Genomic DNA, 15,000 nt, shown 5'->3' on the forward strand with positions numbered 1-15,000 from the left:
ACAACCTGTATAACATTCTATATGGCTACACTACACAACCTGTATAACATTCTTTATGGCTACATCATAACACAACCATTCAGTATAACTCTATATCTACATCACAACCATTCAGTATGAACATATCTACTACACAACCATCATGGCTACACTACACATTCTGTATAACATATATGGCTACACTACACAACCTGTATAACATTCTATATGGCTACATTCAGTATGACTACATATCTACACTCATATGGACTACATCACAACCTGTATAACATTCTATATCTACACTACACAACCTGTATAACATTCATGGCTACACCTCATAACATTCAACCTGTATAACATTCTATATATCTACATACACATTGTATAACATTCAACCTGTATAACATTCTATATGGCTACACTACACAACCTGTATAACATTCTATATGGCTACACTCAACCTGTATAACATTCTATATGGCTACACATCAACCTGTATAACCATATCAGTATGACATTCTATATGGCTACACATCAACCTGTATAACATTCTATATGTCTGGCTACACTACACAACCTGTATAACATTCTATATCTACACTCACAACACTACACCTGTATACACTACACAACCTGTATAACATTCTATATGGCTACACTACACAACCTGTATAACATTCTATATGGCTACACTACACTACACTATTCAACCTGTATAACATTCTATATGGCTACACTACACAACCTGTATAACATTCTATATGGCTACACTACACAACCTGTATAACATTCTATATGGCTACACTACTACAACCTGTATAACATTCTATATGGCTACACTACACAACCTGTATAACATTCTATATGGCTACACTACACTACACAACCTGTATAACATTCTATATGGCTACACTATATGGCTACACTACACAACCTGTATAACATTCTATATGGCTACACTACACAACCTGTATAACATTCTATATGGCTACACTACACAACCTGTATAACATTCTATATATACAACTGTATAACATTCTATATGGCTACACTACACAACCTGTATAACATTCTATATGGCTACACTACACTACACAACCTGTATAACATTCTATATGGCTACACTACACAACCTGTATAACATTCTATATGGCTACACTACACAACCTGTATAACATTCTATATGGCTACACTACACTACACAACCTGTATAACATTCTATATGGCTACACTACACAACCTGTATAACATTCTATATGGCTACACTACACAACCTGTATAACATTCTATATGGCTACACTACACAACCTGTATAACATTCTATATGGCTACACTACACTACACAACCTGTATAACATTCTATATGGCTACACTACACTACACAACCTGTATAACATTCTATATGGCTACACTACACAACCTGTATAACATTCTATATGGCTACACTACACTACACAACCTGTATAACATTCTATATGGCTACACTACACAACCTGTATAACATTCTATATGGCTACACTACACTACACAACCTGTATAACATTCTATATGGCTACACTACACAACCTGTATAACATTCTATATGGCTACACTACACAACCTGTATAACATTCTATATGGCTACACTACACAACCTGTATAACATTCTATATGGCTACACTACACAACCTGTATAACATTCTATATGGCTACACTACACAACCTGTATAACATTCTATATGGCTACACTACACAACCTGTATAACATTCTATATGGCTACACTACACTACACAACCTGTATAACATTCTATATGGCTACACTACACAACCTGTATAACATTCTATATGGCTACACTACACAACCTGTATAACATTCTATATGGCTACACTACACAACCTGTATAACATTCTATATGGCTACACTACACAACCTGTATAACATTCTATATGGCTACACTACACTACACAACCTGTATAACATTCTATATGGCTACACTACACAACCTGTATAACATTCTATATGGCTACACTACACTACACAACCTGTATAACATTCTATATGGCTACACTACTCAACCTGTATAACATTCTATATGGCTACACTACACAACCTGTATAACATTCTATGGCTACACTACACTACAACCTGTATAACAACCTGTATAACATTCTATATGCTACACTACACTACACAACCTGTATAACATTCTATATGGCTACACTACACAACCTGTATAACATTCTATATGGCTACAACCTGTATAACATTCTACACACAACCTGTATAACATTCTATACACAACCTGTATAACACTACACTACACAACCTGTATAACATTCTATATGCTACACTACACAACCTGTATAACATTCTATATGGCTACACTACACAACCTGTATAACATTCTATATGGCTACACTACACAACCTGTATAACATTCTATATGGCTACACTACACTACACAACCTGTATAACATTCAATGGCTATCTGTATAACATTCTCAGTACAACCTGTATAACATTCTATATGGCTACACAACCTGTATAACATTCTATATGGCTACACTACACAACCTGTATAACATTCTATATGGCTACACACACACACCTGTATAACACTATATGGCTCACATACACAACCTGTATAACATTCTATAGCTACACTACACAATGTATCATTCTACTCACAACACAACCTGTATAACATTCTATATGGCTACACTAACACATATCCACAACAACCTGTATAACATTCTATATGGCTACACTACACAACCTGTATAACACACTACACAACCTGTATAACATTCTATATGGCCACACAACCTGTATAACATTCTATATGGCTACACACACAACCTGTATAACATTCTATATGGCTACACTACACAACCTGTATAACATTCTATATGGCTACACTACACAACCTGTATAACATTCTATCATCAACCTGTATAACATTCTATATGTCTGTCCATACACAACCTGTATAACATTCCTACTACACAACCTGTATAACATTCTATATCTACACTACACAACCTGTATAACATTCTATATCATCACTGACATCCTGTATAACATTCTATATGGCTACACTACACTCATAACCTGTATATTCTGTCTCTCTATATGTCTCCTCTACAGGAACTCTGTCTGTCTCTAACTCCTCTCTCTCTACACTGCACCATTCTGCTACACCTCAACCTCATTCTATATGGCTCACACTCTGTATAACATTCTCACTATGTCAGTCAGACAGTCACTCTGTCTCTACCAACCTGTATAACACATTAGCTGACACTTCATATCACTCTCTCATCATCATGACCATCTCTGTCTCTATATCTCTGTATAACATTCATATGGCTCTCTGTATCTCTCTCTGCTACATTCTATCTACATCAGTAACATTCTATTCCACTCACTCTCATGACCTCTCTGTCTCTGACATGTCTTCCATACTCCATAGGGCTCTTAGTATTAACTCTATATGTCTCTCATCCTGTCCATAACATCTAGACTCTCTCCATACCCTCTCTCTATCAGTATCTCTAGTATTCCACTCAGAAGTCATCATCATGGCCACTGCACTTCCATATAACTCTCTATCTCAAAACACCAGTCTCTCTCTAAACATCTCTCTCTCTATCTCTCTATCTCTCTCTGTACTCTTCTGACTCTTTAGGGTGCACAACCTCTCTCTACCATCTACTGCTCTGTCTCAGGCTCTCTCTGTCATCTTCTCTCAACATATAACACCTGCTATAAGATCTCAATCCTCTGTCTCTGTCTCTGTCTCTCTGTATAACATTCGAGACATCTCGGCCTCATTCTCACAACCATGAATTCATTCACGTCTGAAACATCCAATTTAGACACTTGAAGGCTGTCACTCTCTGTATTCTATGGTGTCAATTCTCTAATGACTCTCTCTGTCTCTCTCTCTCTCTCTGTCTCTCTCTCTCTCTCTCTTTCTCTCAATCTCTCTGTCTCACATCCTCTCTCTCTCTCTCTCTCTCTCTCTGTCTCTCTCTCTCTCTCTCTCTCTCTCTCTCTCTCTCTCTCTCTCTCTCTCTCTCTCTCTCTCTCTCTCTCTCTCTCTCTCTCTCTCTCTCTCTCTCTCTCTCTCTCTCTCTCTCTCTCTCTCTCTCTCTCTCTCTCTCTCTCTCTGTCTCTCTCTCTCTCTCTCTCTCTCTCTCTCTCTCTCTCTCTCTCTCTCTCTCTCTCTCTGTCTCTCTCTCTCTCTCTCTCTCTCTCTCTGTCTCTCTCTCTCTCTATCTCCCCTCTGTCTATCTCTTCATCTCTCTCCTCTGTCTAACTCTTCATCTCTCCCTACTCTCTCCCCTCCATGTTCTTCTCTTCTCCTACTACCATGTGTCTCCCTCCCTCCCTCCAGTTCTGCGTTCCAAGAGGCGGACATCGTGAGTTCTAAAGACAGCGGTCATGGGGACAGCGAGCAGGGAGACAGTGATCACGACGCCACCAACCGGGGTCATGCCGGTGAGTCCTGCTGTAATTACCCCGGCTAAAGATCTCCGTAATGGGGAAGGATAATGCCCGAGTCTCAGTGCTTCGGTGGCAATGCAGAACGGTGATTTTTAATTTCCTTAATTTGGGCGCAGCAGCGGGGTCTTGTGGGAAAGAATATAAATCAGAGAAAAGGTGTTGATTATGTTTCACACCGGATGTTACCGGGCGGATGAGAGGAAGATACTGTGGATTATTACCCCCCTTCTCTGTCCTCTCTCTGTCTCTCTCTCTCTCTCTCTCTCTCTCTCTCTCTCTGTCTCTCTGTCTCTCTCTCTCTCTCTCTCTCTCTCTCTGTCTCTCTCTCTGTCTCTCTCTCTCTCTCTCTGTCTCTCTCTCTCTGTCTCTCTCTCTCTGTCTCTCTCTCTGTCTCTCTCTGTCTATATAGCATTCTCTGTTTGCTCTCTGTTTTTTGTTAATTATTTCCAATGTATCAAGTAATTATCTGTTTGTTTTCTCATGATTTGGTTGTCCTCTCTAATTGTGCTGTTGTCCTGTGGCTCTGTAGGGTGTGTTTGTGTTCCGTGAACAGAGCCCCAGGACCAGCTTGCTCTAGGGGACTCTTCTCCAGGTTCATCTCTCTAGGTGATGGAATTCAATTAAATTCAAGGGCTTTTGTTATGGAAGGTTTGGGATATATAAAGCTGAAAACTTTTGAACAGGTGGTCTGTCTGTCTGTCTGTCTCTAAAGACATTCTCTGTCTCTCCCTGTCTCTCTCTCTGTCTGTCATAGTCTCTCTCCCTGTTTCTCTCAGGTCTCTCTCTCTGTCCTCTCTCTCAAATCTCTAGTTTCTCTCTGTTTTTTTGTTAATTCTTTCCAATGTATCAAGTAATTATCTGTTTGTTTTCTCTCTCTGGGTCTAATTGTGCTGTTGTCCTGTGGCTCTGTAGGGTGTGTTTCTGTCTCTGAACAGAGCCTCTCCAGCTCTCTCTCTCTTCTCCAGGTTCATCTCTCTGTAGGTGATGGCTTTCTTTGGGAATCACTTCCTTTAGGTGGTCTGTAGAATTTCTAAAGGCTCTTTCTGATTTTGATAATTAGTCTCTCTCTCTCACTGTCTGCCTGTTCTACGTTGTCACTGATGATATTCTCTGTCTCTCTCTCTCTCTGTCTCTCTGTCTCTCTGTCTCTCTCTCTCTCTCTCTCTCTCTGTCTCTCTCTGTGTTTTCTCCCCCTTTCTCTGGCCTTGTCCCACCGGCGGTGCTGAAAGAACAGCACATTGAAAGGGGAGCGTTGTAGTTAATGTTGGTGTGTTTTTTTGCAAATCAACACGGCAGCAGGTGAAAGAATTAAGTCATTATTCTGCATCATCTTAACCATATGTCGAGTTGCTGTCTGTTTGTTGTGTTGTTTGTTGTGTTGTTCGGGTGGCAACGTGATCAAAGGTCTTTGTTTCTAGTAAGTTGATATGATGACATGATTGGCTTGGTATGGTCGTCATGATGGCAATGACCCAACCCCAAAATGGATTGGATAACTACAGCGCTTCATTTCCACACCGAGTTACAGGCAGTGGACTGTGTCCAGTTGTTACATGGTTTATACAGGCCGGTATTCTGTTTCTGTTCTGGACGTCTATTTGATTTCCACCTGTTTATTGATTCAAGTGGAGCCAGACAACGCCAGGACAGTATCACAATACAATTTGGAATTGATTTGACCTTTACTTGACCTTTACTTTAACGTTACCGTAACACAAACGTCTAGACAATCTGGCTGCCAAATATCACGTCAATGTGGCATTGGAATACAGAATGGAACATGGGTCGTGCCGTGCGTAGGTTATCAGGTGGCTTGGACGGGCCGTTCCTCAGTTCTATTTTAGATGGTAACAGCTTAGGTCTCAATAGGAGGGCCTCAACACCCTTATTTTTTGAAAGGAGAAACACTAAGTTTTTCACAAGCTCTTGTCGTAGCAGGTGTTTGCGTCTCTCTCTCTGTGTATTTGTGTGTGTGTGTTTGTGTATGTGTGTGTGTGTTTATGTGTGTGTGTGTGTCTGTTTGTATGTTTGTGGGTGTGTGTGTGTGTCTGTGTGTATGTGTGTGTGTGTGTGTGTGTGTGTGTGTGTGTGTGTGTGTGTGTGTGTGTGTGTGTGTGTGTGTGTGTGTGTGTGTGTGTGTGTGTGTGTGTGTGTGGTGTGTGTGTGTGTGTGTGTGTGTGTGTGTGTGTGTGTGTGTGTGCGTGTGTGTGTGTGTGTGCGTGTGTGTGTGTGAGGCAGAAAAGGTGGTGATGTTTGTAGTGAAAGAGAATACCACAGGGAGTTTTAAATAATTTTATATTTAGAGTGAGTGAAAGAGAGAGAGAGAGGTGTATCTTTATTTAAATATTTGCACATCATTGCAACACTGTATATATACATATTATGACATTTGAAATGTCTTTATTCTTTTGGAACTTGTATAAGTGTGATGTTTACTGTACATTTTTATTGTTTAGTATCTACTTCACTTGCTTTGGCAAGAGCGCGAGGTGGCTTGGAGAGCACCAGATAGAGAGCGCGAGAGAGGAGAGCACCAGATAGAGAGCGTGAGTTGAGAGCGTGAGAGAGGAGAGCATCAGATAGAGAGCGCGAGAGAGGAGAGCGTGAGAGAGGAGAGCATCAGATAGAGATCGCAGTGAGTGAGAGCACCAGATAGAGAGCGTGAGAGAGGAGAGCATCAGGGATAGAGAGAAGAGAGCGTGAGAGAGGAGAGCATCAGATAGAGAGCGCGAGAGAGGAGGGCATCAGATAGAGAGCGCGAGGAGGAGAGCATCAGATAGAGAGCGCGAGAGAGGAGAGCATCAGATAGAGAGCGCGAGAGAGGAGAGCACCAGATAGAGAGCGAGAGAGGAGAGCGTGAGAGGGTATCAGAGAGGAGAGCGTGAGAGATCAGGAGAGCATTGGACGGGAGAGGAGAGAGAGAGAGAGGAGAGCGTGAGAGGGAGAGCTCAGATGGTGCTGAGAGCGCCAGAGAGGAGGACCAGTGTGTGTGAGAGAGGAGAGGAGAGCGGCCGTTCCTCAGTTCTATTTTAGAGAGAGGAGAGCACCAGATAGAGAGCTAAGTTTTTCACAAGAGGAGAGCGAGAGAGGAGAGCATCAGATGAGTGCGCGAGAGAGGAGAGCATCAGATAGAGAGCGAGAGAGAGAGCATCAGTGAGAGTGTGAGAGAGGAGAGCGAGGAGAGAGGGAGAGCGCCAGATGAGAGAGAAGAGAGAGATTTTATATTTAGGAGAGAGAGAGAGCAGGAGAGAGGAGAGCGTGAGAGAGGAGAGAGAGAGCGAGAGAGATGTTTGTGAGTGAGAGCGATATAGAGGAGAGCGTGAGAGAGGAGAGCGAAGAGAGAGGAGAGCGAAAGAGAGAGAGAGAGGAGAGAGAGAGAGAGCGAGAGAGAGGAGAGCGTGAGAGAGAGAGAGCGAGGAGAGAGAGGAGAGCGAGGAGAGAGGAGAGAGCAGAGAGAGAGAGAGAGAGAGCGAGAGAGAGGAGAGCGTGAGAGAGGAGAGAGAGGAGAGCGTGAGAGAGGAGAGCGTGAGAGAGGAGAGCGAGGAGAGAGGAGAGCGAGGAGAGAGGAGAGCGTGAGAGAGGAGAGCGTGAGAGAGGAGAGCGAGGAGGAGAGCGAGGAGAGAGGAGAGCGAGGAGAGGTGAGAGAGGAGAGCGAGGAGAGCGCGAGAGAGAGAGATGAAATAAAAGTAACAAATATAATAAAGAAGAAGTTGTACGAATATGTTGCTTCCAGACGACTGTAGGGATGTAAGTCTCTGATACCTGGTTGGTTGTGTGTGATATTAGTGCTTCTTCCTTCCTCTCAGGTGGGATGTGTTTATATCAAGTATTTTCAGAGTGTGGGTGTTTGTGGGTCTATGTGGGGGTATGTGTTCTGCTGTGTGTGTTTGTGCATGCTCATGCATGTGTGCGTGTGTGTGTGTCCGTAAGCTGGTCTCATCTGTCATTCTGTCTCTGTAACAAGCTCGCTCTCTGTAACACTCCACTGATCACTAATTCATTTCCGGAGGAAACCTTTGCATAGCAATTATCAAACCAAGGTTAGGCCTGTAGCACCTCCACTTATAACGCTGCAGTCAAGCTGCCATCCTGGGGACACAACACCTTCTACACACCTATGGATATATAAGCAACGGTCGCCATTTTGGATCAGAATACACTACAGTACCGTCACTTAATGTGGTAAAACATTGTATTCACCTGACTATGCAACCCCTAACTCAACCTACCCTCTCCCCTTCTCCTCTCCCCTCCCCTCTCCCCTCTCCCCTTCTCCTCTCCCCTCCCCTCCCCCCTCTCCCCCACTGATCTTTCCATTCTATTCACCTGATTATGCAACCCCTAACTCAACCTACCCATTTTAAAACAATTATGTTGACTCTTTTCAAATTCAAGTGGCACTATTAGTTGGAATAGCTTCCGTAGACTTGACTATTATCTGGTTTTATAACTTATTTTGACTTTGAGTTGGATTACCACCGTGCATCAACTGATAACCCCCGACCTCACTCCAACACAAACCTATTTTAAAGTCATGATTTGAATTAGGTGAATGTTTTTCTCATTAGTTGGGACGTTGTCACCCTAATCAGAGCTGACGGGGTAGATCATGAGGAAAACTAGACGGGGCCGTTGAGATGGACAGAATGAATGATAAAAGAGAGAGGGAGGTAGAGAGAATGAAGGATAAGAAAGAGAGGGAGGTAGAGAGAATGAAGGATAAGAAAGAGAGAGATGGAGAGAGATTAAATATTAATCGGAGACGGAGGAGAAAGAGAGGAGAGGACCTGAGAGACGAGCTATGAGGTATCTGGTCCCAAACAGCTCCCTATTCCCTATATAGTGCACTACTTTTGACCGGAGGCCATACGGTTACCCATTTGGCTCTGGTCAAAAGTAGTGTACTATATAGGGAATAAGGGAGGTGTTTGTGATGCGCTCCGGGGCTTTTTTTAAACAATCATTATCTTGACGTTTGTGTTGTGGTGAACAACAGGCGTGACAAATGACTGAATTAAATATCCACAGCGACTGCATTAGATTGGTGATTACGAATTAGTGACGCCTGCCGAGTTGACTTAAGTGTGTGTATGTGTGTGTGTCGAGTCAGATTGTGTGCGTGTGTGTGTGTATGTCGAGTCAGATTGTGTGTGTGCGTGTGTATGTGTATGTGTGTGTGTCGAGTCAGATTGTGTGTGTGTGTGTGTGTGTGTGTGTGTGTGTGTGTGTGTGTGTGTGTGTGTGTGTGTGTGTGTGTGTGTGTGTGTGTGTGTGTGTGTGTGTGTGTGTGTGTGTGTGTGTGTGTGTGTGTGTGTGTGTGTGTGTGTGTGTGTGTGTGTCGAGTCAGATTGTGTGTGTGTGTGTGTGTGTGTGTGTGTATGTGTGTGTGTCGAGTCAGATTGTGTGTGTGTGTTGTTAGTCTCGTCTGAGGTGAGCTGTAAGTACAATAAACACAGTCCGTTTAAAACTGTGGCAGCTATATGACCAGATGATCCTGTTACAGGAAGAGTTGTTCTCTAGACTTCTGGCAGCTATATGACCAGATGATCCTGTTACAGGAAGAGTTGTTCTCTAGACTTCTGGCAGCTATATGACCAGATGATCCTGTTACAGGAAGAGTTGTTCTCTAGACTTCTGGCAGCTATATGACCAGATGATCCTGTTACAGGAAGAGTTGTTCTCTAGACTTCTGGAGCCCATCGTTACGTCTGGAGATGTGTGTTATTGATCTGGTCGTAACACCAACGCCAGCAGAAAGATTATTCACAAATGGCTTATCAATGATCAGTTATTACTAGAGCTAATTATTATTATCAATGATCAGTTATTACTAGAGCTAATTATTATTATCAATGATCAGTTAATACTAGAGCTAATTATTATTATCAATGATCAGTTATTACTAGAGCTAATTATTATTATCAATGATCAGTTAATACTAGAGCTAATTATTATTATCAATGATCAGTTATTACTAGAGCTAATTATTATTATCAATGATCAGTTATTACTAGAGCTAATTATTATTATCAATGATCAGTTATCTAGAGCTAATTATTATTATTGATCAGTTATTACTAGAGCTAATTATTATTATCAATGATCAGTTATTACTAGAGCTAATTATTATTATCAATGATCAGTTATTACTAGAGCTAATTATTATTATCAATGATCAGTTATTACTAGAGCTAATTATTATTATCAATGATCAGTTATTACTAGAGCTAATTATTATTATCAATGATCAGTTATTACTAGAGCTAATTATTATTATCAATGATCAGTTATTACTAGAGCTAATTATTATTATCAATGATCAGTTATTACTTATTAGTTCAATGATCAGTTATTACTAGAGCTAATTATTATTATCAATGATCAGTTATTACTAGAGCTAATTATTATTATCAATGATCAGTTATTACTAGAGCTAATTATTATTATCAATGATCAGTTATTACTAGAGCTAATTATTATTATCAATGATCAGTTATTAAGAGCTAATTATTATTATCAATGATCAGTTATTACTAGATTATTATTATCAATGATCAGTTATTACTAGAGCTAATTATTATTATCATGATGATCAGTTATTACTAGAGCTAATTATTATTATCAATGATCAGTTATTACTAGAGCTAATTATTATTATCAATGATCAGTTATTAGAGCTAATTATTATTATCAATGATCAGTTATTACTAGAGCTAATTATTATTATCAATGATCAGTTATTACTAGAGCTAATTATTATTATCAATGATCAGTTATTACTAGAGCTAATTATTATTATCAATGATCAGTTATTACTAGAGCTAATTATTATTATCAATGATCAGTTATTACTAGAGCTAATTATTATTATCAATGATCAGTTATTACTAGAGCTAATTATTATTATCAATGATCAGTTAATACTAGAGCTAATTATTATTATCAATGATCAGTTATTACTAGAGCTAATTATTATTATCAATGATCAGTTAATACTAGAGCTAATTATTATTATCAATGATCAGTTATTACTAGAGCTAATTATTATTATCAATGATCAGTTAATACTAGAGCTGATTATTATTATCAATGATCAGTTAATACTAGAGCTAATTATTATTATCAATGATCAGTTATTACTAGAGCTAATTATTATTATCAATGATCAGTTATTACTAGAGCTAATTATTATTATCAATGATGTTATTCTAGAGTTATCAATGATCTAGAGCTAATTATTATTATCAATGATCAGTTATTACTAGAGCTAATTATTATTATCAATGATCAGTTATTACTAGAGCTAATTATTATTATCAATGATCAGTTATTACTAGAGCTAATTATTATTATCAATGATCAGTTATTACTAGAGCTAATTATTATTATCAATGATCAGTTATTACTAGAGCTAATTATTTATTATTATTTTTTAAATCAAAATCAGTTATTACTGCTAATTAATTCTGATCCAGAGGTGATTCTCCTTATCCATGATCCCTCCCTCCCCTTCATCATCCCTCCCTGATCCTTCATCCCTCCCTCCCTTATTATCCTTCATCCCTACTAGAGCCCCTTATTTCATCCCTGATCCTCCCTCCCTCCCTAATCATCTATCATCCCTCCCTCCCTCCCTCCCTCCCTCCCTCCCTCCCTCCCTCCCTCCCCCTTCCTTCATCCCTCCCTCCCTTACCCCTTCCTTCCTTCATCCCTCCCTCCCCCTTCCTTCATCCATCCCTCCCTCCCCCTTCCTCCATCCCTCCATCCTTCCCCCTTCCTTCATCTCTCCCTCCCCCTTCCTTCATCCCTCAGTTATTCCTTCATCCCTTCCCATCCCTGATCAGTTATTCCTTCATTATTCCCTCCCTAATTATCCCCATCCCCCTTCCTTCATCCCTCCATCCCCTCCTTCATCCCTCCCTCCCTCCCTGATCCCTTATTCCCCCCTCCCTCCCTGATCCCTCCTATTATTCCCTCCCTCCCTCCCTCCCTCCCCCCTCCCACCCCCTCCCTCCCATCCCTCCTCCCTCCCTCCCTCCCTCCCTCCCCTTTATTCATCCCTCCCTCCCTATCCCCCCTCCCTCCCTCCCCTCCCCCTCCCCCTCCCTCCCTCTTGATCCCTCCCTCCTTTCCTCTTGATCCCTTCATCCCTTTACTCCCTCCCTCCGTCCTCAGTCGTTCTATTAAACAGCTTTGACTGAGACACTACAGCCGGGTCAGCTATTACTTCAAAGACCTCTGAAGGAGGGAAGAGAAGGAGGCGGGATGGGAGAAGAGATGTATTTTTAAAGTACTCATTATAACAGGGATGTAGTGAAGGTATTTTGCCGTCAGCCAAGACCCGAAACGAGCCAATAACACATCTTCACCTCTCTCCAGTACCCTGTGAGAGGGACTAGTCTACTGACTCACTAGCAACGTACATAGCAACAACAACCACCGCTGGGTACAAGCCAAAAGTGAACAGCGTCAGCAACAGTAATTTTAACCATGACGATATAACGTGTGACTGCTGTAGATGATAATGTGACATCACCAACACATGGCATGTTCTATCTGCTCCATAGCTTTATGGTTGCCATATGTTGCTAGCTATGGGGTCACATGTTCTATCTGCTCTATAGCTTTATGGTTGACATACGTTGCTAGCTATGGGGTCACACATGTTCTATCTGCTCCATAGCTTTATGGTTGTCATACGTTGCTAGCTATGGGGTCACGTGTTCTATCTGCTCCATAGCTTTATGGTTGCCATACGTTGCTTGCTATGGGCTCACGTGTTCTATCTGCTCCATAGCTTTATGGTTGCCATACGTTGCTAGCTATGGGGTCACACATGTTCTATCTGCTCCATAGCTTTATGGATGCCATACGTTGGCTATGGGCCATGTTCTATCTGCTCCTATAGCTTTATGGTTGCCATACGTTGCTAGCTATGGGGTCACACATGTTCTATCTGCTCCATAGCTTTATGGTTGCCATACGTTGCTAGCTATGGGGTCACATGTTCTATCTGCTCTATAGCTTTATGGTTGCCATACGTTGCTAGCTATGGGGTCACACATGTTCTATCTGCTCCATAGCTTTATGGTTGCCATAGGGAAGACATCGGGATGGGAGAAGAGATGTATTTTTAAAGTACTCATTATAACAGGGATGTAGTGAAGGTTGCTAGCTATGGGACTCACACACATGTTCTATCTGACATCACTCACATAGCTTTATGGTTGCTAGCTATGGGGTCACACATGTTCTATCTGCTCTATAGCTTTATGGTTGCTAGCTATGGGGTCACACATGTTCTATCTGCTCTATAGCTTTATGGTTGCCATACGTTGCTAGCTATGGGGTCACATGTTCTATCTGCTCCATAGCTTTATGGTTGCCATACGTTGCTAGCTATGGGGCACACGTGTTCTATCTGCTCCATAGCTTTATGGTTGCCATACGTTGCTTGCTATGGGCTCACGTGTTCTATCTGCTCCATAGCTTTATGGTTGCCATACGTTGCTAGCTATGGGTCACACGTGTTCTATCTGCTCCATAGCTTTATGGTTGCCATACGTTGCTAGCTATGGGGTCACACATGTTCTATCTGCTCTATAGCTTTATGGTTGCCATACGTTGCTAGCTATGGGGTCACACATGTTCTATCTGCTCCATAGCTTTATGGTTGCCATACGTTGCTAGCTATGGGGTCACACATGTTCTATCTGCTCTATAGCTTTATGGTTGCCATACGTTGCTAGCTATGGGGTCACACATGTTCTATCTGCTCCATAGCTTTATGGTTGCCATACGTTGCTAGCTATGGGGTCACACATGTTCTATCTGCTCTATAGCTTTATGGTTGCCATACGTTGCTAGCTATGGGGTCACACATCTTCTATCTGCTCCATAGCTTTATGGTTGCCATACGTTGCTAGCTATGGGGTCAGGTGTTCTATCTGCTCCACAGCTTTATGGTGGCCATATGTTGCTAGCTGTGGGCTCACATCTTCTATCTGCTCCATAGCTTTATGGTGGCCATATGTTGCTAGCTATGGGCTCATGTGTTCTACCTGCTCCATAGCTTTATGGTTGCCATACGTTGCTAGCTATGGGGTCAGGTGTTCTATCAGCTCCATAGCTTTATGGTTGCCATACGTTGCTAGCTATGGGGTCACACATGTTCTATCTGCTCTATAGCTTTATGGTTGCCATCATTTGCTAGCTATGGGGTCACACATCTTCTATCTGCTCCATAGCTTTATGGTTGCCATACGTTGCTAGCTTTGGGGTCAGGTGTTCTATCTGCTCCATAGCTTTATGGTTGCCATACGTTGCTAGCTATGGGGTCACACATGTTCTACCTGCTCCATAGCTTTATGGTTGCCATACGTTGCTAGCTATGGGGTCAGGTGTTCTATATGCTCCATAGATTTATGGTTACCATACGTTGCTAGCTATGGGGTCAGGTGTTCTATCTGCTCCATAGATTTATGGTTGCCATACGTTGCTAGCTATGGGGTCAGATGTTCTATCTGCT

The 15,000-nt window shown here is 41.6% G+C and overlaps 1 protein-coding gene across 6 annotated transcripts in view; it reads left to right on the forward strand.

Moving 5' to 3' along the window:
• LOC118382219 (protocadherin-10-like) overlaps positions 1–15,000 on the forward strand; it is a 41,278-nt gene that overhangs the window by 8,152 nt on the left and 18,126 nt on the right. For all 6 annotated transcript variants that reach the window (XM_052511782.1, XM_052511781.1, XM_052511783.1 and 3 more), the window contains exon 3: positions 4,363–4,466. In XM_052511782.1, the coding sequence (XP_052367742.1) occupies positions 4,363–4,466 (104 nt within the window). The remainder of the gene's footprint in view (positions 1–4,362; positions 4,467–15,000) is intronic.

The sequence above is a fragment of the Oncorhynchus keta genome, unplaced genomic scaffold, assembly GCF_023373465.1.
Source record: "Oncorhynchus keta strain PuntledgeMale-10-30-2019 unplaced genomic scaffold, Oket_V2 Un_contig_751_pilon_pilon, whole genome shotgun sequence".
In the NCBI taxonomy this organism is placed as follows: domain Eukaryota; kingdom Metazoa; phylum Chordata; class Actinopteri; order Salmoniformes; family Salmonidae; genus Oncorhynchus; species Oncorhynchus keta.